Raw genomic sequence first — 26131 nt, 5'->3', positions numbered from 1 at the left:
CAGTGACATGGATCAGGAACTTGCTGAAGCAAGGATCATATCTGGGTCTGGCTGCTGTCATGCCCTCTAATATATGAAACGCTTCCTACCCCAGGCTGGGGTGACGGGAGGGAGGGAATTGAGCTATGTTTCTAAACATCATTACAAAACGTCAAACCAGATCCTCAGCAGGTAATAATCCAGCTCCTCCTATGAATGGTGCTCATTAACGTCTGTGCCTGCATCAGTGCACAGCCCAGTAGAGCATAAATTGTAAAACAAAAATCGCTTTCTCTTGTGCTGCGAGCCTCATCAGGAGCAGGAGTAGGCCATTTGGCCCGCAAGGCTGATCCGCCATTCAATAAGATCATGGCTGATCTGATCTTGGCCTCAACTCCCCTTCTCTGCTTTCTCCCCATAACCCTTGACTCTCCTATCATTCACACATCTGTCTATCTTCACCTTAAATATATTCAATGACCCAGCCAACAGCTCTCTGGTGCAGAGAATTCAAAAGATTCACGGACCTCTGAGAGAAGTAGTTCCTCCTCATCTCCGGGAGTTGAAGAGGTGAGACTGAGGGGGTTCTTGGATCTGAGGCTGAGAGAAAACACGTGCTTGTCTGAATGCCACCCTTTGGCAGCAGCAAGTCAATCAGTTCGGTCATTCAGTGTTCCAGTTGCTTCCTCTGTACTGAGGATGTGATGGAGGATAGACTAACATTGTCTTCTGCTTCTCGTGTTCTTGACTGCTTAAGATTCGTACTTAAAAAGTAATCTAGAAAGCTGGTTAATTCCTGCTGCTTTCTGGGAGTATGTAACAGAAAATATTCTCTAATTAATGAGCTGAAGAGCGATTGGTCTGTAATTGACCTCTGAATGTGTCGTTTTACAAAGTACGAAGGCCTTGGACTTAAAGGGGCAGCAGGTAAGGTTTTACTATAGTCAAGTAATCCATTGTGTGTGACAGGTTAAACCTCCCTTATCCGAAACCCTTGGGACCTGGCCTGTTCTGGATAAGGGATTTTTCTGGACGAGGGGTGGTCATGTTAAATTGAATGGTACAGGTACTGAGGTACTGAGCAAGGGGATATCGGGGCTGGCTGGCTTGGGGCTGGGAGTACGGCAGAGAGATCGTGGGCGGGGGGGTGGCGGGCAGTGGATCGTGGGGTCAGGCCAGCGATTGCGGGAGTCGACAGCGAGGAAGGATTTCAATTTGTTCATGTCGGAGTTCTGCACGTACGCCACCCGGTGGCTGGGAATGGCTCTGGATGAGGGGTGGTTCTGGATAAGGGAGTTCTGGACAAGGGAGGTTCAACCTGTAAATGGCATGAGAAGTCCCTGTCCTCCACCTTATGTTGATCCTTGCCGCGGGTGATCTGCTAGTTTAATTTGAAATACTTAATTTTTTTTGCATGTGTGTCCTTACTTGACAGCTTCCTATCTTTGAAAATGCAGCACTCGATGAGGCTGAGGATGGAGGTGACTTAACGGACAGTGATGAGAGCCTTTTCTCTGGCTTGGAAGATTCAGGGAGTGATAGCGGTGGTGAGGGGGATAATGATGGCGAGGAGGAGGAGGAGGAGGAGGGTGTGGACGATGATGGTCGTGGAGTTGAAGAGAAGAGTATGAAGGATAAGTTCAGCAAGCTGGATGTTAAGGTGAGTTACAATGGCTGTGATGTCTTTTTATTCCCTGGGAAAGGTCATGTGTCCTGAACATGATGGCCAATGTTTGTGGGACAAGCCATCTCTAGCTGGGATGATGGGGAAGTGACCTGAACTTGGATTGTTGCTAACACAGCTTTTGGAGGTCTGGCTGAAGAAGGGGCTTGTGCTCATCTAATATTGCCCATCCTCTGTCGTGCTTGTGCTTCATTTGGCACTTTGTTGAGTTTAGGAAGTTGCTTTGTTGGGCATCTCCACTGTAAACACATTGTACAATTCAGACTTCTTTCCATACTTCTTATTTGAGCACAAAATGCCAGCTTCAATTGGCAAGCCCACACCTATGAAAGTAAACTTGACTTTACGCTTGAACTATATAAGATAATATGTCATCAGCAGGGCCAGTATTTCATTGGGGTATCTATCAGAACTAGTACACACTGTTCACTGTCTCATCATATCTCTCCAAACTGGTGGGAATCATCACCCTGATGGACAATGTGGTTCAGGCTAAAAAGCCTATTATGAAATGTAAAACTATGCAGAATCCAAAGGGATAAAAAAGATGAAATGCTTAATTTCTTAATATAAAGAATAGGAAGTGGAGCTAATTGGATAATTCTTTCAAAGAGCCAGCACAAGCATGATGAGCCAAATGGCCTTTGTGCTGTAAGATTCCATAATTCTGTACTTGGAGAACTGGTTGTGTTTGCCAAAATAACAACTGTCCTTTGAATTCCTTGTGTAAGTGCACATGATTGTGCACATGGAGTTGCAATCTTTTAATATTAGCGAATGCTTGTGATGCAAGCGTATAAACTCAACTAAAGAATGAAGGCAAGCTTGTCACATGCATCCCAAGGCTCAGGCAACTGCTGGCTACTGAGCTGTTGATCAAGATAGAGTTGGATCATTTCAGCACTGTCTCTCCGATTCCTGACGTGAGCCTAACTGACCGGATCCTCTAATTGGACAACCATCACAGATGATGGCTTGTTGGCTTTCAAACAGAGAGCAGACACTGGCATTTAAAAAAAAAAGAAATTGTTCCTGGGACGTGGGCATCGCTGGCAAGGCCGGTATTTATTGCTTATCCCTAATTGCCCTCGAGAAGGTGTAGGTGAGCCATTGCCTTGAACCGCTGCGGTCCGCATGAGATTAGACAAAAAAATTATAGGAAGTGGGCAAGTCTGGCATTTATGCTCCATCCCTCGTTGCCCCAAGAAGGTGATGGTGACGGTACTCCCACAGTGCTGTTAGGGAGGGAGTTCTAGGATGTAACCCAGCGATGATGAAGGAATGGCAATATATTTCCAAGTCAGTATGGTGTGTGACCTGGAGGGGCTCTTAGCAGTGATGGTGTTTCCTAACACCTGCTGCCCTTCTCCTTCTAGGTGGTAGAGGTCATGGGTTTGGGAGGTGCTGCCGAAGAAGCCTAGGCGAGTTGCTGCAGTGCGTCCTGTACTGGTACATAGTGCATCGGTGGTGGAGAGAGTAGATATTTAGACAATGGGGTTCCGCTCAAGCGGACTGCTTTTTCTTGGGTGGTGTCAAGCTTCTTGAGTGTTGTTGGAGCTGCACAGTGGAGAGTATTCCATCACACTCCTGACTTGTGTCTTGTAGATGATGGAGAGGCTTTGAGGAGTCAGTAGGTGAGTCATTTGCCACAGAATACTCAGTCAATGACCTACTCTAGTAGCTGTGGCATTTATGTTGCAAGTATGTCTTCACTTAATTGTTCAGAGGACTGGAACAATTGTAAATGCAGTAGGCTGTTGTTATAGGAGATTGCTGACCCAGAATAGGAGATTGGTGACCCAGCGATCGGTATCGGGGATTGGTGACCCAGCGATCGGTATTGGGGATTGGTGACCCAGCGATCAGTATTGGGGATTGGTGACCCGGCGATCGGTATAGGGGATTGGTGACCTGGTGATCGGTATTGGGGATTGGTGACCCAGCGATCAGTATTGGGGATTGGTGACCCAGCGATCAGTATTGGGGATTGGTGACCCGGCGATCGGTATAGGGGATTGGTGACCTGGTGATCGGTATAGGGGATTGGTGACCCAGCGGTCGGTATCACTTGGGTGGAATTTTCATCCTTTAACATTCGGTTGTGAATGACCATTATGTCTGATACGAAGGTAAAAATTGCCTATCCATTGATCAAAAATGTTTCATAATTTGAATAGCAAAGGTAAGCAAATCATTGGGAAATCTGCAGTGTCTGCCGCTGGGAGCAAATACTTTCTGCAATTTAACATTGTGACACCCTCACTTGGAGTGTACAGAGAGGGAGAGCAAAGATGTTGGCTAGCAGCTTGTGTAACCGTGCTCATTTTCACCAAGCTTTGATTTTATGTCGAGACCTATTATGGGCTAGATAATCTGCCCAGCCATAGTTAATTGGCGGGTAAATCTAGTCCACGCTGTCTTCAGGTCGTTTAATTGGAACCAGGTCCAATCCCGTTCCGTCACATCCTACCTAACGGAATAGTCCTCCAGTCTGTTCCAGGTCTCTCATGATATACTGCTGCCTCGCCCAATACTGTTTTTAAACTTTAAAAAAAAAAGTTTTAAAAACATCTCGTGTTGATTGAGATTGTGGTGACAGAGTATCTGGAGAAGGAGCAGCACAGGGAGTGGGTCCAATCTCGCAGGGTTGTGATGTGGTGAAAGGCCTCCTGTGGCCTTCAGAAGTAGAGCTGAATGGTTCGTAACAATCTGCTGACTTGTATGTCACTGTCCAAGCTATAACTTCCAGGGCACAAGCAGCCCAACTCTTTACCCCACCCACCCACCAAGGTTTGGGCGGGCAAAGTAGTTGATTCTTTACCCTGCGCCCAGAGACATAGGAACAGGCCATTTAGTCCCTCGAGCCTGTTCAAAAAGATCATGGCTGATCTGTGAACTAACTCCATATTCCCTTGGCCATATCCCTTAATACTTTTGGTTAACAAAACTCTTATCGATCTCTGATCTAAAATTAACAATAGCATCAATTGCCCTTGTGGGAGAGAGTTCCAAACTTCTACCACCTTTGCTTGTAGACGTGTTTCCTAACTTCACTCCTGAAAGGTCTGGCTTTAATATTTAGACGATATCCCCTAGGAATGACTCCCCAACCAGTGGCAATAGTTTCTCTCTCTCTCTCTCTCTCTCTCTTTCTCTCTCTCTCTCTCTCTCTCTCTCTCTCTTCCCTATCAGTTCCCCTTCATATCATGAAAACTTCGATCAGAAAACCCATTAGCCTTCTAAATTCCAGGTAATAGAAACATAGAAAATAGGTGCAGGAGTAGGCCATTCGGCCCTTCGAGCCCGCACCACCATTCAATATGATCATGGCTGATCATGCAACTTCAGTACCCCATTCCTGCTTTCTCTCCATACCCCTTGATCCCTTTAGCCGTATGGGCCCCATCTAACTCCCTTTTGAATATATCTAACAAACTGGCCTCAACAACTTTCTGTGGTAGAAAATTCCACAGTTTCACAATTCTCTGAATGAAGTTTCTCCTCATCTCAGTCCTAAATGGCTTACCCCTTATCCTTAGACTGTGAACCCTGGTCCTGGATTTCCCCAGGATCGGGGACATTCTCCCTGCATCTAACCTGTCCAATCCCGTCAGAATTTTATATGTTTCTATGAGATCCCCTCTCATTCTTCTAAATTCCAGTGAATCTAAGCCTAGTCGATCCAGTCTTTCTTCATATGTCAGTCCTGCCATCCCGGGAATTAGTCTGGTGAACCTTCTGCACACTCTCAATAGCAAGCACGTCCTTCCTCAGATTAGGTGACCAAAACTGTGCACAATATTCAGATGTAGCCTCACCAAGGCTCTGTACAACTGCAGTAAGACCTCCCTGCTCCTATACTCAAATCCCCTCACTATGAAGGCCAGCATGCCATTTGCTTTCTTTACTGCCTACTGTACCTGCATGCCTACCTTCAATGACTGATGTACCATGACATCCAGGTCTCGTTGCACCTCCCCTTTTCCTAATCTGTCACCATTCAGATAATCTGCCTTCCTTTTTTTCCCACCAAAGTGGATAACCTCACACTTATCCACATTATACTGCATCTGCCATGCATTTGTACATTCACCTAACCTGTCCAAGTCCCCCTGCAGCCTCCTAGCATCCTCCTCACAGCTCACACTGCCACCCAGCTTAGTGTCATCTGCAAACTTGGAGATATTACATTCAATTCCTTTGTCTAAATCATTAATGTATATTGCAAATACAACCGTAGTGTGTGTAATCTGGCCTCTACTGTACCAGACGGTGTGCTTGATTCTGATCCTGGAGTGACAAGGCGAACTCTTTCCCCGACAGTAGAACTCCTCACTTGTCAGGACAAAACAAACCCCGGATCCGCTCCAGGATAGTTGTTGTGTTCTATGTGATGTGAAGCCAGCCCACCCACTGACTGGAATGTGACTTGAATGAGCTACCTGGCTCCTGAGCCGGTCCACAGGGCGCAAGCTGACAGTGAGTGACGGAGCACTGAATTGGATGGTTGCTCGAAGCAATCCACTGTGTGTCGTTTTAACCCTCGCACGCACTGTACTAACAGCTTCCACCTTTTGTTTTTGCGGCTCGCTCGCTCGCTCTCTCTCCCAGATCGGCCAAGTTGCCAGAAAGGAGGAAGGCAAGAGCAGTGGAAAGTTGGCGGAATCGGACAGCAGTCAGCGCCTGGAGCAGCAGGGGCCAACCTCTCCAGGAGATGAGTACCAAGAGGACACTTCGGACGAGGAGGTAAGGAGAGGCGGCTTTTGTTGCATGCGCTTTTAACCGTTTTGAAGGAGCTAATTTGTGTGACTCAAGTACACGGGCCAAGTTGCTGATTTTGGTTCCGGGCCAATCCTGTTGAGAGCTCACTCGTATTTGACACAGTGCCTTGGAGCCTCCTGCTGCAGGAGAAGGCTCCCATTGTTAAACCGCTCACTGGAGAATCTTCGTCTTCTCTTTTTTTTCCCCCACCCCGCCAAGTTTTCTCCTCTCCTTTGTATGCTGACTCTTGCTGCAGTAAGGTGCAGCTCGCAGTTAGTTCCCTGGTACCTTGCCCAAGTGCTGAGCCTTAGGCACTGTTTGCTTATGGTTTCAGATGTGGCTTCAGTGGTGGCATTCTCGTCTGAGTCAGAAGGTCATGGGTTCATAAACCCACTCCAGGGACTTGAGCACAAAATCCAGGCGGAGGGAGTTCCGCTGCACTGTCTTTTGGCTAAGATGTGAAATCAAGGTGCCGTCTATCCTCTCGGGTGGATTTGAAGGATTCCATGGCACTAGGAATCGTTGAAAACGAGGTAACTTGGCCAATATTTATCCGTCCACCAACATCAATCACCAGAACAGATTAACTGGTTATTTGTCTCACATTGCTGTTTGTGGGATCTTGCTGTGTGCAAATTGGCTGCCATGTTTCCTACATTACAACAGTGACTGCACTCCAAAAGTACTTCATTGGTTGTATTACGCATCCAGGCGTTCTGAGGCTGCTCAGTCACCGTCACGTAGTCAAACACGCAAAGAGCAAAAGAAGGAATAACCAGATAATCTGTTTTTGGTGGTGTTGATTCAGGGAGGAATGTTGGCCAGGACACTGGAGAGAACTCTCTTGTTCTGTGAACAGTGCCATTGGATCTTTTACATCCAGCCAAACATGGAGATGGTTTAATGCCTCATTGGAAAGGCGGCACCTCTGACAATGTAGCACCCCCTTGGATTATGTGCTTAAGTCTCGGAGCAGGCCTTGAACCCATAACCTTCTGACCAGCAGGCAAGGTTGCCAGCAGCTAAGCCAAGCTGACACGTGAATCCCTCTGCTCTACAGTTTATAGGACAGCTGTGTCACACCGTAATCTGTTGCCTCCATATGTTGCTGACCAATCTCTTCTCCCCCTATCATCGGGGTACTGTTCCCCGGATCACAGACGAGCCTGGTACCTCTGATGAATGTCAGGAGGCTGTCCCACTGTGCGAGGGTGGTGAGAGCTGAACTGCACTCGTGTCGTACCCCGATAACCATTTGTACACCCACTTCCCATCAGGGGTCATTCGATAGTCGTCGGGGTGACGACCAACGTTTCCGCTAAGGTTTGCGCGCGACAGCGCAGTAATCTGAACGGTTCCGCGCAGGCCGTTCACCGGCTCTTGCACTGTGCCTGTGTGAACATGCACCCCGAAAATAACGACAGCAAGGATTGGTGACAACTGCAGCTGATGTTCGCCCTCCTCCTGAACCAGGCCATCGAGGCCAGTTGCAGAGGGTCCTACTGTTTTTTTTTTTAAATCGGCCAACTCCACCGGGCCTGGCCCACGCTCGGCTGCTCCCTGTGCTCTCGGCGGAGACACTCCCTCCTCCTTCGCAGCCCGCACAGATCTCCTCGGGGTGCTTGCTCTCGCTGCCTCGAGCCTCCTTCGGCTCCCGACTGAGCCTCTGCACCGCTCCAAACAGTCGCTCCCCACACCCGCTGAGCGCCTTCATTCCTGAGCGCTGAGGTGTTCGTTCCTGACATCTGGTCATCTGGTTTCGCTGCAGACGTTCTAGCGCGGGGGGGGGGGGCGGGGGCGGGGGCGCGGCGGAGGTTGTGTACGCGTCCTGTGTCGGATATAGTTCCTGTGGGGATTGGCGTCAGCAGTTACCGTTGCTGGATTAGGTGTTCTTTTTCTACCAAATCTCCCTGGGACCAGTGTTGCCGGTCTGTCCCCCGCCTGTGCTGAGGATGTTTGCTGATTTGGATCTGTTTAGTCTGGTTTCTGGTTAGCGCATTCCAACATTCCCCGCCCCCCCCCCCCCCCCCCACTCCATCTCCTCCTCCTCCTCCTCCCACCTTCACTTTGTTCCCTGTTATAGTTTGAACAGACTTTGTGATTCCTGTCGGGGAGTTAACTGCTGCTGTCAAAAGAGCCGCAGTTTTTAAAAACTCCAGTGTGTCATTCTTGAAACGGCTTGGTCCCCGCAGTGAGCCTGGCCGGCGTGTTAGATAAACGCTGTCATCGTCAATACGCTTCTTATAAATTGTTCTCTTCCCCCTCGTGTGCGGTGTGACGGTGTGTACATTATGTCTGTAAATTTGATGGTGTGAATGCAGCAACAATTCAGATGTGCTTCTGTCTGTAACGCAAGAGCGTCCGTAGAACTGTTGAAGTTTACAGGAGGAGGCCGTTCGACCCGTCGTGTCCGTGCCGGCCCTTTGCTCGAACAATCCCAAAGGAATCCCGTTTTCCCCATCGCTCTTCCTCATACCCTGCACCTTCCTCTGCTTCATATATTTGTCCAAATTTTCCTCAAATTATGTCAACAGCCTTTGCCCCAGTTGTGCCGTAACCGTACCGATGATGAACAGTGTTTTGAATTCGTATTTATCCACCATAGGATTAAAGTAACTGGTAGAAGGATGAGAGGGGGATTTGAGGGGAATTCTTTTCACCCAGAGGGCGGTAGGGGTCTGGAACTCACTGCCTGAAAGGGTGGTAGAGGCAGAAGCCCTCACCACATTTAAAAAGTACTTGGATGTGCACCTGAAGTGCCATAACCTACAGGGCTACGGACCCAGAGCTGGAAAGTGGGATTAGGCTGGATAGCTCTTTGTCGGCCGGACACGATGGGCCGAATGGCCTCCTTCTGTGCTGTAAATATCTATGATTCTAAGATTCAGTGAGACAACAGCACAGAAAAACGTCCTTTCCAAACCCTCCAGACCCACAAATTTCAAACACAAGAAAGCGCGTCAGTAAGAATAGCGAGTGTCAATCGGACTGAGCTGCCTGGGCAATGTATACGGCTATATGTAGACCACACACTAGAAATTGTGTGCACTTTCCCTGGCTCTGGCTGCTATGGAACGTGAGGTAATATCTAAATGAACCATGGTCCAGTGAAATGGGGGAACATATTCGAGGGGCTGAATGGCCGCCTCCTGTGGGCATCGCTGGCAAGGCCAGTATTTATTGCCCGTCCTTAATTGCCCTTGAAAAGGTGGTGGTGAGCCACCTTCTTGAAAACAACTGAGTGGCTTGCTGGGCAGCTAAGAATCAACCGCATGCTGTGTGGGTCTGGAGTCACATAGCGGCCAGACCAGGTAAGGACGGCAGATTTCCTTCCCTGGGATCTGATCCCCCTCCACACACTCTGGATTTGAGGGGGGCAGGATTTAGCCACTTACCCACAGCTGCTGATTCTGTTGACCAAGCCAGAGTCAATCTAAGGAATTTTTGTCGTTCTGTTTGCAAGTGGGCTGTTTGTTTAAATGCTGACGGCCAGTGACATATTGTGGAAGTGGCTGAGAGAAGTGGGCTGGGAGGAGATACTTGCTACCAAAAATACGACGGGTTGAAATGAACTCCGTCAGTAGTGCGCTGTCCTCACGCTTTTGGGAGGGAGTGACTCTCTGCTAATATGGCAGACTTGGTTAAAAAAAAATAGTGTTCAATAAATCAGCACAGGTAGAATAATCATCATCATCATCCTCATCATAGGCAGTCCCTCGGAATTGAGGAATTCTTTGGTGGCTGAACAGTCCAATACGAGAGCCACAGTCTCTGTCACAGGTCGGACAGATAGTCGTTGAGGGAAGGGGTGGGTGGGACTGGTTTGCCGCACGCTCCTTCCGCTGCCTGCGCTTGATTTCTGCATGCTCTCGACGATGAGACTCGAGGTGCTCAGCGCCCTCCCGGATGCATTTCCTCCACCACTTAGGGCGGTCTTTGGCCAGGGACTCCCAGGTGTCAGTGGGGATGTCGCACTTTATCAGGGAGGCTTTGAGGGTGTCCTTGTAACGTTTCTGCTGCCCACCTTCGGCTCGGTTTGCCATGAAGGAGCTCTGAGTCGAGCACTTGTTTTGGGAGTCTCCTGTCTGGCATGCGGACTATATGGCCTGCCCAGCGGAGCTGATCAAGTGTGGTCAGTGCTTCAATGCTGGGGATGTTAGCCTGGGCGAGGACACGGATGTTGATGCGCCTGTCCTCCCAGGGGATTTGTAGGACCATGTACAGTAGGCACCTCAAGTTGCTGGAGAAATATCACCAACAATGTCTCCACAGGTAGAATAAAGCAGAGAGTTATTAACCTTAACATCCGAGTGTTTTATTTTACGAGAGGGTTGTGATTGCAAGGCATATGCATACTATCGTAACTTCAATTGCTCACGTGTACATCCTCCAGAGCCTGTTCTGCTTTTACATGGAACGGCTATGGCAAGATGCAACCTTGTGTTCTCTGCTTTGACAGCCCATTCAGTCAGAAAGTCTTTCAGATGAGCGATGAGAATAGCTCCTTTCACCGGGCCAGCTGGCCCTGTGCGCAGGCTCCTGTCCATCCTGCTTCGCTATCCAGCTCCTATCCCTTTAGGAGCCAATAGACTGCCAGTTTTCCTTTCTGAAAGCTCTGACTGTCTTGTTTGCTGTGCTGGATAGCCGTCTGTTCCTCTGTAAGGGTAAAACGGTTAGTCCTACAGTTACATTTGTTGGTTCTTTGGGCTGCCCATCAGCTCCCTCGATCCCCCTCGTGATATCCAGCACAGGCAACTTCTGCCCGGTTGGCCCAGGGGTCTGATTGTCCCGTTGAGCCATTTTATCGGAGCTGCATAATCCTGGATGAGCCCATGTTTCGTGGAGTATGGGAAAAGAGGAGAGGAATGGGAGGAAGCATTGGCTCTTTCACAAAGTTGGCACGGGTGCGATGGGCTGTATGGCCTCCTACGCTTTATAATTCTATCGTAAGCCCATCCGTGGCTTTCATGAGCATTTTCAGCCTTCCAAACAAGGAGGGGTTGCTTTCATTTTTTGCACTGAAAATAAAAGAGAGACTTGCATTTCTGTAGTGCCTTTCACGACCACTGCATGTCCCAAAGTGCTTCACAGCCAATAAAGTGCACATCCAAGTACTTTTTAAATGTGATGAGGGTTTTTCCCCTTGCCACCCTTTCAGGCAGTGAGTTCCAGACCCCCGCCACCCTCTGGGTGAAAAATGTTCTCAACTTCCCTCTAATCCTTCTACCAATTACTTGAAATCTATGCCCCCTGGTTATTAACCTCTCTGCTGAGGAAATAGATCCTTCCTAGTTAGCCACTCAAGATAAAGAAAGACTTGCATTTATAAAGCACCTTTCACGACCTTTGGATGTCCCAAAGTGCTTTACAGCTAATGAAGTACTTTTAAAGTGCAGTCACTGTTGTACTGTGGGGAAACGCGGCAGCCAGTTTGCGCACAGCAAGCTCCCACAAACAGCAATGTGATGACGACCAGATAATCTGTTTTACTGATGTTGCTTGAGAGATAAATATTGGCCAGGGCACCGGGGAGACCTCCCCATATCTTTGAAATGGTACCAATCGATCTTTTACCTTTTACGTCCACCCGCGAGGACAGTCAGTGTTATGTATGTTAACTGGGTTTTACCTGCCATCGGAAGGCGCGACTGTTGGAGCCCTCATGGTCACTGGCAGACACCTGCAAGCTGTGTATATAATGTTGGCAGCCATGTTGAATCCTCACTTTGAAAACCAGTAAACTGGAGTAAGGTCATGCCTGAACTAGCTCACCATACTTAGCCTCGTGGAGTTATTCGATACTTAACAGACAGGGCCTCGGTTTAACCTCTCATCCGAAAGACGGCACAAGATCTGGGTTGACACTCTAGCGCTCCCTCCGTACTGCATTGGGAGTGTCAACCGAGCTCTTGTGCTCAAATCCCTGGAGTGGGCCATTGAACCCATGGCATTCTGAATCTGAGGCGAGAGTGCTGCCCACTGAACCAGGGCTGAACAGGAGCAACGGATGGGATCGCGTGCAGTATGTCCCGTGGAGCTACCGGACCAGGGGCTGGCATGCTGTCTGCTTCTCTGTTAGTCGGGTTTCCGATCCAGAGTGGGCAGCTGTTAAAGAGAAAGAGAATGCCCCTTGTGGGAGTGGAGGGATGTCCCTCAGTGACTGAATTTGTATCAATTGTCTGGGTTCAGAACCTGCAACCCCTCGACATCCTACCCCCCCCCCCCCCGCACCGCCCCTAAAATAATCCTGGAAACGTTGAAAGCCGCAGCGAAGCCGGTGTCTCTTTAAAGGTACAGACGGAAGGAAGGCTTTGCTGCCGAATGATTATTCCATGTGTCTGAAGTGAGTGAGTGACGAGGCATTGTGGAATAGAGTGCTGGCAGAAATCCCTGTTCCACTTCCTGGCAATCCCTGCTGCCGGTAGCCTGCAGTCTCCGAGCTGATGGAAGTTCAATCGCACAGTAGCTGCAGGGCTCTCCTGGAATAGCCATCAGGCCCTCGCAGCTTTCACTGAAAGCAGCTGCCTGCTTTGTTTGAGGGGCGGGGGGGATGGCGGGGAGGGGGGGTGGCGATTCATGTGCACCAGTCCAGGGGTAGCTGCTAACCTTTTGTCAAGGGCCACAATCGCGGGCTTGCCTGAGAGTCACTGCCGCTGGCCACCCATCAGCTCCATGTATAAAGGACAGTGTAGCCTGTGGACTAAAATCCACCCTTGTTACAAGGCTGGGCCATTGCCTGGAACCTTTTGTGCTTCCACGCATGGGTAACTATCACTTGCTGACCTAGGGTTGTTCAACAATGCGCGGGGCTGTGGAAAATCTGTCATGCCTCAGTGCAGTTACTTCAAGCCAACCTCCGCCTCCAGTATTTACTCCAGATACATGTTCAGATTCGGTCGTGTTGCCGTACTTGCAGCATCCATTGTGACCACTGGAGGGGGCTGGAGTATCACGAGAGTTATAGCTCCCTCCAGTAGCAGAATGTGGGTATTGCAGCAGCTGAGGACCAATATGGCTCCAATATCTCGACAGAGTGCAGGTTATAGATGGGTACCCCACACTTGTGTTCTTAATTCCCTCTTCAGCTGAAGTTATACATCACACTGTACCTGGCTCAACTACAAGTGTTTTAGCAGACTTTTCGAGTGTGGGGTCATCGCTCCCAGACCTGACCTTATCATTTCCCACCGGCAACCGAAGTGCATCTTTCAGCAGTGGTAGACGTGAGGAGCGGGGTTCTTACCACCCCTGCCTCTGTCCCGACTGAGATTGGCTGTCGAGGATTTTACCTGAGTCTTTCGGATGCGACATTAAACTGAGGCTCCGTCTGCCCCCACGGGTGGATGTAAAAGATCCCGGGGCACTATTTCAGAGAAGAGCAGCGGAGTTATCCCCAGTGTCCTGGCCCATATTTATCTCTCAATCAACATATCAAAAATAGATTATTATCTTGTCATTATCACATTGCTGTTTGTGGGAGCTTGCTATGCGCAAATTGGCTGCCGCATTTCCTATATTACAACAGTGTCTGTAGTTCAAAAATACTTCATTGGTTGTAAAGCACTTTGGGACATCCGGTGGTTCGTGAAAGGCGCTGTATAAATGCAAGTCTTTATATAGAGTGGATTGGAAGGATCTATTTCCCTTAGCAGAGAGGTTAATAACCAAGGGGCATCGATTTAAAGTAATTGGTAGAAGGATTAGAGGGAAGTTGAGAAAATCTTTCACCCAGAGGGTGGCGGGGGTCTGGAACTCACTGTCTGAAACAGTGGCAGAGGCAAAAAAAACCTAATCATATTTAAAATGTACTTGGATGTGCACTTGAAGTGCTGTAACCTACAGGGTTATGGACCAAGAGCTGGAAAGTGGGATTAGGCTGGGTAGCTCTTTGTTGGCCAGCACAGACACGTTGGTCCGAATGGCCTCCTGTGCGGTTAAATTTTTATGATTCTAATAACAGCGCTCTCTCGATCTGTTTGGAGTTGGTCAGTGCCTAAGCTCCGAGCCCGTCTGCTGCCAGTGTAGAGCTGTACATTAACACATGTTAACTGCAGTGCTTAACCAAACACCACTGATTCACTCTGATACCCAAAGCAAATAATGTTTTTTTTAAAAAAAGGTTAAGGTGTTGGATTTCCCCAGTTTACAAGCCTGGGTTTTGTAAGTTAATGTAGTTTGGGGTGAATGTAAGTGCGTTTCAACACTGCACGGCTGGCGAAAGGTATCTGAGCCAGGCGTGAGGCTGCCTGTCATGTGTCGGGTTGGAATCGCTTAATGCTCCCGGTGACATCTCTGGTACGTTGCACATTTTGATCGTGCGGTACGAGTGTTGTACGTTCCACCTTTCTGTGGTTGACCCAGGGGGGATTCATCCAAAACTTGGCTGCCTGTGTCACAACTTGCACCAAGTCCCGCTCGCCCCTCACCCCCTGTGCTCGCTGACTTACATTTCGATTTTAAAATTCTCATCCTTCCATGGCCTCGCCCCTCCTTATCTCTCGAACCTCTTCCAATCCTACAATCCTCCCAGTTCTCTACCCTCCTCCAATTCTGCCCTCCTGAGCATCCCCGATTTTAATCGCACTGCCATTGGTGGCCGTATCTTCAGCTTTGGAATTCCCTCCCTAAAGTTCTCCGCCTCTTTACCTCTCTTTTGGTCTCCTGTCCTAATATCTCCTTATGTGGCTCGCTGCCAAATTCTGTTGTTGATGTGCCTTGCGACATTTTATGATGATCAAGGTGCCCTATAAATGCTCAAGGTGTTGTTGGTGGAGCTCTGCGGAAGGGTCGTTCCCCCCCCCCCCCCCCCCGTACGATATTTCTCTCAGAAACTCCCCTCCCTCCCACCGCGTCACACCTTGAAATCGAGATTCAAGTTTCTCCAATAAGATGTATTTCTGACGGTGGAAAAAGTGTTGGCCTCAGCCTGTGCCCGTGATCAGGAAATGTCTATGTTATAGGCTTTCCTTTTGTCCTCCCTTCGCTGGGAGAGCCAGATGATGTTTTTCTAACTGAGATGAATGTTGACAGAGATGAAGAGCTGGTTTGCTTTGGCAGCCGCTCGTGAGTGCCTGGGCTGCTTGCACGCTGCTCTGGTGTAATGACAGGCCCGAGCAGCGGGGGGTGCGAGAGGCTGCACACAGGTGCGAGCCCAGGCAGCCACTGACTGACGGGCCAAGCCACCTGTCGTCCTTTGCCGTGTGTGTGTGTTTTCTTAAGTGCTTCCTTTCATCCGGCTTTCCAGCGCTCCCAGTCAGGCCACGTGTATCCCACCAGGTCTCCTGATTGAAACCAACTGGAGCCGAGAGGCTGGGACTGCTCTTGAGGGGGCCTCGGGGAGTGGAGGGGGGGTGGAGGAGGTGTGCAGCAAGACTCGGGGAATGCCACAGGAAAGGCGAGCAGGAGATTTCAGTGGAAGTAATATAACAGGGCTGTCACTGGAGAGTGCGTGTCTGGGACCGAGTTAAGTGCCAAAAATGATTCCGATTACAATACTGTTTAAACAGTATCTGATCCCCAATTAGCTCGTCTAATAACTGCTCAGGAATCTCCGCAAATTCTTGTTTTGACTGTGCGGCAAACTCTTTCTTCCCCCCCCCCCCCCCCCCGCAGTCCCGGATCGATTGTTAATCACAGTCTGCTGCGATTGTGTAGTAGGCGAGGTGCCCTCTACCTGGTGTGTTGGCATGGCAGGGGTGACCATTCATCCGGCTGTTCCCGACCACCTTCCTCAGGAGCAATCTGTAGCACCTTTCACGACCACCGGACGTCCCAAAGCGCTTTACAGCCAATGAAGTACTTTTGGAATGCAGTCACTGTTGTAATGTGGGAAACGCGGCAGCCAATTTGCGCGCAGCAAGCTCCCACAAACAACAATGTGATAATGACCAGATAATGTTTTTTGTTATGTTGATTGAGGGATAAATATTGGCCAGGACACCGGGGAGAACTCCCCTTCTCCTCTTCGCAATAGTGCCCAGGAATCTTTTACCTCCACCTGAGAAAGCAGTCGGGGCCTCGGTTTGATATTTCATCTGAAAGACGGCACCTCGGACAGTGCAGCACTCCCTCAGCACTGCACTGGAGTGTCAGCCAAGATATTGTGCTCAAGTCTCGGGAGTGGGACTTGAACCCACAACCTTCTGGCTTCGGCAGGGTAGTCGAGATGGGATTCTCCACCTCTTTGCTGGGAGTGCTGTCAAGGGCGTTCCATTTGACACGGGAATCTTCCCCCTTTGGAAGGGTGTGGAGACACAGACCCTGTGACACTTGCATTCCTCTCCGCCCTGGTTAAATGCTGTTTCCTTTACTGGTGTAACCAAAAATGGAGAACTTGCATTTCTATCGGCCTTCCTTGACCTCAGGACGTCCCAAAGCGCTTTACAGCCAATTTGAAGTGTAGTTAGCGTTGTACTATAGGTAACCACGGCAGCCAAGTAATGCACAGCAAGCTCCCACAAACAGCAGTAAGATGATGACGAGTGAAACTCTCCATGTTGTTGCTTGAGGGACACCAGGGAGAAATCCCCTGCTCTTTAAACATCCTGTGGTGGGAATTCGGTTGCGCCTCTGTTGTGGTGTTAATCCAGGTGGAGCAGTACATTTTACACTGGGAAATGATTTGCGTCTCCAGCTGCAAAATTCAGCAGTTGGGCCCTGAGAGTGGAGCGTTAAGGGAGGCGTTCCACATCTCTTTTAGGGTGCTAGGCCGGCTGAGCCACTGGAAATCCCGAGCTAAACAGCGCCCTGAGAGAGGCTTTCGTGGAAAAGATAATCTGAAAGAAAGCACCAAAAACGTCCCCCCATCAACATCATCATAGGCAGTCCCTCGAGTCGCGGATGACCCACCTCCACGTCAAAAAGTTCACAGGTGTTTCAATAAAGGACCTAATATTCCAGGTCCCGCACTACATCCTGAAGGGTGGAAGATGCCTGTGTGCGGATTTTTTTAACGTGGGGTGACCGTTGCACACCAGGCACCACACGGGCTCGACAGAGCTCGGTCTTGGTCCAGTGGCAAGGGTTAACCAGGACGACTGGAGACCAGCTCTCCTGCACGGGCCTAGTGCGCGCACATGCCGCAGTGTGGGCTGGGCCCGTGCTGCCCCTGGGCCCGTGCTGCCCCTGGGCCCCGAACACATCCCTCTACAATCTCTCTTCGCCCCGACCTCGCCGCCCCCTCGCCCCGACCTCGCCGCCCCGACCTCGCCGCCCCCTCGCCCCGACCTCGCCGCCCCTTCGCCCCGACCTCGCCGCCCCTTCGCCCCGACCTCGCCGCCCCTTCGCCCCGACCTCGCCGCCCCTTCGCCCGGACCTCGCCGCCCCCTCGCCCCGACCTCGCCGCCCCTTCGCCCCGACCTCGCCCCGACCTCACCCGACCTCGCCGCCCCTTCGCCCCGACCTCGCCGCCCCTTCGCCCCGACCTCGCCGCCCCTTCGCCTCGACCTCGCCGCCCCTTCGCCCCGACCTCGCCGCCCCTTCGCCTCGACCTCGCCGCCCCTTCGCCTCGACCTCGCCGCCCCGACCTCGCCGCCCCTTCGCCCCGACCTCGCCGCCCCTTCGCCCCGACCTCGCCGCCCCTTCGCCCCGACCTCGCCGCCCCTTCGCCCCGACCTCGCCGCCCCTTCGCCTCGACCTCGCCGCCCCGACCTCGCCGCCCCTTCGCCTCGACCTCGCCGCCCCTTCGCCTCGACCTCGCCGCCCCGACCTCGCCGCCCCTTCGCCTCGACCTCGCCGCCCCGACCTCGCCGCCCCTTCGCCCCGACCTCGCCGCCCCTTCGCCCCGACCTCGCCGCCCCTTCGCCCCGACCTCGCCGCCCCTTCGCCCCGACCTCGCCGCCCCTTCGCCTCGACCTCGCCGCCCCGACCTCGCCGCCCCTTCGCCTCGACCTCGCCGCCCCGACCTCGCCGCCCCTTCGCCCCGACCTCGCCGCCCCTTCGCCCCGACCTCGCCGCCCCTTCGCCCCGACCTCGCCGCCCCTTCGCCCCGACCTCGCCGCCCCTTCGCCTCGACCTCGCCGCCCCGACCTCGCCGCCCCTTTGCCCCGACCTCGCCCCGACCTCGCCGCCCCTTCGCCCCGACCTCGCCGCCCCTTCGCCCCGACCTCGCCGCCCCTTCGCCCCGACCTCGCCGCCCCTTCGCCCCGACCTCGCCGCCCCTTCGCCCCGACCTCGCCGCCCCTTCGCCCCGACCTCGCCGCCCCTTCGCCCCGACCTCGCCGCCCCTTCGCCCCGACCTCGCCGCCCCTTCGCCCCGACCTCGCCGCCCCTTCGCCCCGACCTCGCCGCCCCTTCGCCCCGACCTCGCCGCCCCTTCGCCCCGACCTCGCCGCCCCTTCGCCCCGACCTCGCCGCCCCTTCGCCCCGACCTCGCCGCCCCTTCGCCCCGACCTCGCCGCCCCTTCGCCCCGACCTCGCCGCCCCTTCGCCCCGACCTCGCCGCCCCTTCGCCCCGACCTCGCCGCCCCTTCGCCCCGACCTCGCCGCCCCTTCGCCCCGACCTCGCCGCCCCTTCGCCTCGACCTCGCCGCCCCGACCTCGCCGCCCCTTCGCCCCGACCTCGCCGCCCCTTCGCCCCGACCTCGCCGCCCCTTCGCCCCGACCTCGCCGCCCCTTCGCCCCGACCTCGCCGCCCCTTCGCCCCGACCTCGCCGCCCCTTCGCCCCGACCTCGCCGCCCCTTCGCCCCGACCTCGCCGCCCCTTCGCCCCGACCTCGCCGCCCCTTCGCCCCGACCTCGCCGCCCCTTCGCCCCGACCTCGCCGCCCCTTCGCCCCGACCTCGCCGCCCCTTCGCCCCGACCTCGCCGCCCCTTCGCCCCGACCTCGCCGCCCCTTCGCCCCGACCTCGCCGCCCCTTCGCCCCGACCTCGCCGCCCCTTCGCCCCGACCTCGCCGCCCCTTCGCCCCGACCTCGCCGCCCCTTCGCCCCGACCTCGCCGCCCCTTCGCCCCGACCTCGCCGCCCCTTCGCCCCGACCTCGCCGCCCCTTCGCCCCGACCTCGCCGCCCCTTCGCCCCGACCTCGCCGCCCCTTCGCCCCGACCTCGCCGCCCCTTCGCCCCGACCTCGCCGCCCCATCGCCCCGACCTCGCCGCCCCTTCGCCCCGACCTCGCCGCCCCTTCGCCCCGACCTCGCCCCGACCTCGCCGCCCCTTCGCCCCGACCTCGCCGCCCCTTCGCCCCGACCTCGCCGCCCCTTCGCCCCGACCTCGCCGCCCCTTCGCCCCGACCTCGCCGCCCCTTCGCCCCGACCTCGCCGCCCCTTCGCCCCGACCTCGCCGCCCCTTCGCCCCGCCCCTTCGCCCCGACCTCGCCGCCCCTTCGCCCCGACCTCGCCCCGACCTCGCCGCCCCTTCGCCCCGACCTCGCCGCCCCTTCGCCCCGACCTCGCCGCCCCTTCGCCCCGACCTCGCCGCCCCGACCTCGCCGCCCCTTCGCCCCGCCCCTTCGCCCCGACCTCGCCGCCCCTTCGCCCCGACCTCGCCGCCCCTTCGCCCCGACCTCGCCGCCCCTTCGCCCCGACCTCGCCGCCCCTTCGCCCCGACCTCGCCGCCCCTTCGCCCCGACCTCGCCGCCCCTTCGCCCCGACCTCGCCGCCCCTTCGCCCCGACCTCGCCGCCCCTTCGCCCCGACCTCGCCGCCCCTTCGCCCCGACCTCGCCGCCCCTTCGCCCCGACCTCGCCGCCCCGACCTCGCCGCCCCTTCGCCCCGACCCTTCGCCCCGACCTCGCCGCCCCTTCGCCCCGACCTCGCCGCCCCTTCGCCCCGACCTCGCCGCCCCGACCTCGCCGCCCCTTCGCCCCGACCTCGCCGCCCCGACCTCGCCGCCCCTTCGCCCCGCCCCTTCGCCCCTTCGTCCCGCCCCTTCGCCCCGACCTCGCCGCCCCTTCGCCCCGCCCCTTCGCCCCGACCTCGCCGCCCCTTCGCCCCGACCTCGCCGCCCCTTCGCCCCGCCCCTTCGCCCCGACCTCGCCGCCCCTTCGCCCCGACCTCGCCGCCCCTTCGCCCCGACCTCGCCGCCCCGACCTCGCCGCCCCTTCGCCCCGCCCCTTCGCCCCGCCCCTTCGCCCCGACCTCGCCGCCCCACCCCTTCGCCCCGCCCCTTCGCCCTGACCTCGCCGCCCCTTCGCCCCGACCTCGCCGCCCCGACCTCACCCGACCTCGCCGCTCCTGCTCTACTGACGCTACTAACAACGCCATAACAATAAAAAAATAAAAACCGATCCCACTTGCCTCAGGTGGATTTTACTTGCCTCACCGTGGCTGCTGCAGCTTGGAATGTCAGCTTCCACAGGCGGTTTCTCTAGGGCGCGCGCCACGCGGTGCTACGGATCGGGCACGAAACAAATATCGAGACAGTGTTGCAACCAGGGGTATTACACGCCGGCTTGCCATTCCGGGCGGTAACGCTCTACCCCCCCCTCGAAACTGACACCGAGGCACCAACAGGGGTGGCAAAAGACCAAAATTCCAGCTCCATGTGTCTCCAAACCCTGTCCGAAGCAGCTAGCCTACATTGTTATACAGCTCTTGTCTCTCAAATGTCTTAAAGATTGCAGCTTATTCTAATGCAGTGGCCTCCATCGGAGGATTTGGAGCAAAACAGGACTGACGATATAGTTACAGTCGACAGAAGTACTGCGGTATTTGGGGCCATGGGATCTCCAGTCGACCAGTGACTGACCCTCTCTCGACTGTGACGGAGTAGCACTCCCAAGCTTGCACCTTGGCAGGGTGTTGCGAGTGGGCATCGGGAAGAATATGTACCTGTTAGTTGCACAAAATGACAATATTTTTTGGTTTAATTTAATTGAGTTTGAGGCGAATGGCTTCCACCCGTTTCCCGATTGTGTTTTGAATTGTAATGTTATTGATCAGTTGCTGCCTGTGAGAATTCAGGGAATGTGGGCCATTGACGCACAAAATGGAGGTGGAATTTGATTTTGTCTGGGTGAAAATGGGGCAGTGACCGACCAGCTGCCATCAGGCACCACCCCACCTGATTCCCCCTTTCTGTTTGAGTGCCAGCGGGGTGTTCAGTGGGCGACCGGTCCATTACTGTCTGTTTGCAAGGTTGTGTGGCGAGGAGTGGTGCGTGAGTTGCAGGGTGACTGTGCTATCCAAGTGTAGACTGGGTGTACTCCACCCTTCCCCCAGCACAGGAGGTGCTGAGGCCGATCGTAGCACCTCCCCCTACGGGTGCCTCTGGCTGGGATAAGTTTACTCGGCTCAGACCAGCTACTGAATCTGGGATATTCCAGTTCAACACGGCACCGTACAACATCACACGGTGTGTTTGAGAGAGAAGGAAGAAGGACCTGGATTTCTATCACGCTTTCCATCTCCTCAGGACTGCACTGGGAGGGAGTATTAGGCCAGACTTGCTCACTGAGCCCTTGTGTGGATTGAAACATAGGAACAGCAGGAGGCCATTCAGCCCTTAGTGCCTGTTGTACCATTCAATTCGATCATTCCTGTATCTAATTGAATGGTATTCGATCTGTATCTTGACTCCCATCTACCTACCTTGGTTCCGTAACCCTTCATACCCATGCCTAACAAAAACCTATCTATCGCTGTTTTGAAATTTTCAATTGACCCCCAGCCTCATTTAGCTTTTTGGTGGGAGAGAGTTCCAGATTTCCAGTAGCCTTTGTGTGAAGAAATGCTCCCTGACATCACCCCTGAACGGCCTGGCTCTAATTTTAAGGTTACGTCCCCTTGTTCTGGACTCCCCCCACCAGTGGAAATAGTTTCTCTCGATCTACCCTAATGAAGCCCTTCATCTTAAACACCTCAATTAGATCACCCTTCAATCATCTATATTCAAGGGAATACACCTTGAGTATTGTGTGCAGTTTTGGTCTCCTAATCTGAGGAAGGACGATCTTGCTATTGAGGGAGTGCAGCAAAGGTTTACCAGACTGATTCCCGGGATGGCAGGACTGACATATGAGGAGAGACTGGATCGACTGGGCCTTTATTCACTGGAATTTAGAAGAATGAGAGAGGATCTCATAGAAACATATAAAATTCTGATGGGATTGGACAGGTTAGATGCAGGAAGAATGTTCCCAATGTTGGGGAAGTCCAGAACCAGGGGTCACAGTCTAAGGATAAGGGGTAAGCCATTTAGGACCGAGATGAGGAGAAACTTCTTCACTCGGAGAATTGTGAACCTGTGGAATTCCCTACCACAGAAAGTTGTTGAGGCCAGTTTGTTAGATATATTCAAAAGGGATCAAGGGGTATGGAGAGAAAGCAAGAATGGGGTACTGAAGTTGCATGATCAGCCATGATCTTATTGAATGGCGGTGCAGGCTCAAAGGGCCGAATGGCCTGCTCCTGCACCTATTTTCTATGTTTCTATGTCTGTTTTCTAGTCTGTGCAATCTATCCTCATAATTTCACTCTTTTAGCCCCGGTATCATTCTGGTGAATCTGCACTGCTCCCCCTCCCAGATTGAGGATTGCATTTTTTTTTGCTTTGGATCCTTTAATTAGTTTTGAGAGTTAGCTGCTGTTGGTGAGATTGTCCGAGTGTCGGACACTGTCCCTGCCCGGGCTTCAGCAGCCAGCGATGACCCACAGCACAGTCACCGGCCAGTGCTAAACCACACTGCCTGGCTCCCACGGGGACAAGGTGAGGTTCAATTGATGACATAATCGCTTGACACGCTCGCCGTTCTGGAGGAGCAGCCCAGTAATTGAAGTGTAACAGAAGGGAAACTGGGCAGGCAGCCTAAAATAACTGGAAGCAGCAGTTACCGGCGATCAGCTCTCACTGAATACCAAAGCCTTCCTACACCCCCACCCCCCGCCCCAACTCCACATTAAAAAACTGCTTTGATATTGGGGTCGGGGTGAAAGCATAAAGTTGGGGGTAGGAGTGGAATAAAATTGGGGGGGGGGCGGGGAAGGAGTGGGAATAAATCAGCAACTCGTATTATTTGAGGTCGAGTCTGGAGACATAGAGTGCGCGATCTGCTGAGGTGGTAAAACTGCATCTCGCCTGGTCTCTCACTGACCGTGCAATCCTTCAGGGACTCTCCGCGCGACCTCGAGTCTTTCTGGATCTAAAACATTGCTCCTTTTCTAGCTGCATTTCTATAGCCCGTCCAGTCCTCGGACGCCCAGAAGCACTTTACGGCCAAATGAAGTACTTTTTTGTAATGTGATGGTGACGCGACAGCCAATTTGCGCACAGCAAGCTCCCACAAATCGCAATGAGATAAATGTTGGCCGGGACACCGGGAGAACTTCACTAAGCCTCCTTGATTGGTGCCGCAGGATCTTTCCGAAAGACTGGGCCACCAACAGCGTAGCATTCCCTCCGTCCTGCACTGAGGTTTCAGCTTGGATCCTGTGCTCAAATTCCGATGCAGTATTCCCAACACGTTGAGGGCCACAGTTCCAACCCATCTCGCCCTGAAGGGCCTTCTGCGCCTGTGTTCCTGCGTCGGGGGCTCAAATTCCATTCTCCTACTGTGGATAGCTTCCTCGGTGGAGGCCAGGCACAGGAAGAGGGAGAAATATCCTGTAGGCCTAATGGTTCTATTAAATAGTCCTGTTTTAACGCTGCTCTCGCATACAGCTGGCATCGCTTTGCTTCCTAATGAAATTCACCTGCTGCCTTTTGCTGACTGTGCCAGCACGGTAGGAATTGGTGCGGTGGGGAAGGCCGAGCGAGGTCAGCAAGTAGTACTTGGGGCAAGTCCTGCCTCGGGCTGATGGATGAGCTTGGGTCGAGCAGTGTGCCGTATCTCTCTAGATTCAGCCCGGGTAGCAGTCGGGATTGTTTGAGGCAGGAGATGTGCTTGTATTTGCAAGTGTGTTTTTGTAGCCCCAACCATCTTCAGTTGCTTCATCAATGACTTTCCCTCCATCGTAAGATCGGAAGTGGGGAAGTTCGCTGATTGTGCAGTGTTCAGTTCCAGTCGCAGCAACTCCGGTAATGGAGCAGTCCGTGCCCGCATGCAGCAAGACCTGGACGACCTTCATGCTTGGGCTGAAAAGTTGACAAGTAACGTTCACACCACACAAGTGCCAGGCAATGACCGTCTCCAACAGGCGAGAGTTGAACCAGCACCCCTTGACATTCAACGGCATCACCATCGTTGAATCCTCCAATATCAACATTCTGGGAGGGGGGTCACCATTGACCAGAAACTTAACTGGACCGGCCACAAATGCCATGGCTACTAGCCCTGGCGTGTGCTGTTAAAATCTGAAGAGTCATCATCAGAGGCGGTCCCTCGAACGAGGATGACTTGCTTCCACAAGAGTTCACAGATGTTTCAATGAAGGACCCAATTGAGGGGGTGGAAGATGCCTGTGCGTGGATTTTTTTAACGTGGGGTGACTGTTGCACACCAGCCACCACACGGGCTCGACAGAGCTCGGCCTTTATCCAGTGGCAAGGGTTGAATCAGCACGACTGGAGACCAGCTCTGCTGCACGGACCCAGTGCGCGCACATATCGCAGTGTGGGCTGGCCCGTGCTGCCTCTGGGCCCTTGGCTCTTCTGGATCCCGTACCCTCATTTACCGCACCTTTACCGCGCTCCCGCTCTATTTATAGCCCCGACCTGCGATGGTGTTACCCCTTGGTGAAAGGTGTTGACCAGGTGATGGTGAGATCCGGATTGGTTGTGATGCCTTCTGTAGCTGTACAGATACGCCAGGCTGGTCTTGGGTAAGTACCAGAGGGCTGAGGGTATCGACACAATAATCACTCAGCCTTCAGAGAGAGGAATAGAAAGGGATGGAGATCGGAACCAAGGGGATCATTGCAATTGTATCGAGTCCCAGGATGGAACAGAACCATTCACTTAGATTGTTAAAACCCAGATTGTTGCGTCTCCCTCTGTCCAAACATCAGCTGTTCCACGATGGGATATTTACCACATATGTGACAGAGGCAGCAGTCCTGTGCTGTGATGCTTAGTTGCACGGTTCAGAGGAGTATAGATGCACTGACTGAGGCAGAGGGGCCGGAGATGGGGAATTGTCTTGCTATCAATTCCAACCCCCCCCCCCCCAAATGAGGGCAGCCTGTGTCCCACATCTTTAACTCTTTTCTCCTCTTTCTTCTACCCCCCACACTTCAAATCATACAACTGTGCTGGAGAGTCCTTGCCTCCCCTCCCCCACAGCTCATTTTATGGGGTTGTACCTCTTGCGTGAGCGGTGCCAAGTTGCCTGCTACTGTAATGTTTGTTTGAAGCTGATTCTCAGTCAGGATGGAGACATTTAATGACTTACAGTTACTGCTACACCACTTGACCAGTCGGCCCCAGGTGCAGTCTGACAGAAGACGTTTAACTGCCTCAAAGGAAGGCCGTTGACAGTTGTTTTTCTAGGGATAAGTAAACCTCCATAAATCAGTTACGGGGCTATGTGGTGCAGAGGTGGCTTTTCCCCACTGCACACCGCAGAGACCAGTGAGCAGCCTGTACTGTATCGTACAGTACCCAGACTGCTGCTGCTTATCTCCGGACTGGAAACCTCCGACTGCTGCACAGCACTGTACACCACCGACTGTCAGCAGGGGCTGTCCTCTGTTGCAGCTGCTGGTGGGGTGGAGGGGGGCTCTGATTCTGCAGTTTTGCATTGTATCCCCCCTCCCATCACCACCTGCTTTGTTTAGGGAGGGAAGGTGTTGCTGTATGGACTGAGATCTAAAACCCTCTTCGATGCAAAAGGTTTC

The 26131-nt window shown here is 53.4% G+C and overlaps 1 protein-coding gene across 2 annotated transcripts in view; it reads left to right on the top strand.

Annotated features, from left to right (window-relative positions):
• The window catches only part of bop1 (BOP1 ribosomal biogenesis factor), a 179306-nt gene that overhangs the window by 28257 nt on the left and 124918 nt on the right, over nt 1–26131 (top strand). Inside the window, exons 2-3 of one of the 2 annotated variants that reach the window (XM_070881892.1) lie at nt 1415–1639; nt 6275–6409. In XM_070881892.1, coding sequence (XP_070737993.1) covers nt 1415–1639; nt 6275–6409 — 360 coding nt within the window. The remainder of the gene's footprint in view (nt 1–1414; nt 1640–6274; nt 6410–26131) is intronic. The other variant, XM_070881893.1, reaches the window with a different exon arrangement.

The sequence above is a fragment of the Pristiophorus japonicus genome, chromosome 5, assembly GCF_044704955.1.
Source record: "Pristiophorus japonicus isolate sPriJap1 chromosome 5, sPriJap1.hap1, whole genome shotgun sequence".
Lineage (NCBI taxonomy): Eukaryota > Metazoa > Chordata > Chondrichthyes > Pristiophoridae > Pristiophorus > Pristiophorus japonicus.
This window is presented reverse-complemented; position numbering and strand designations above follow the sequence as displayed.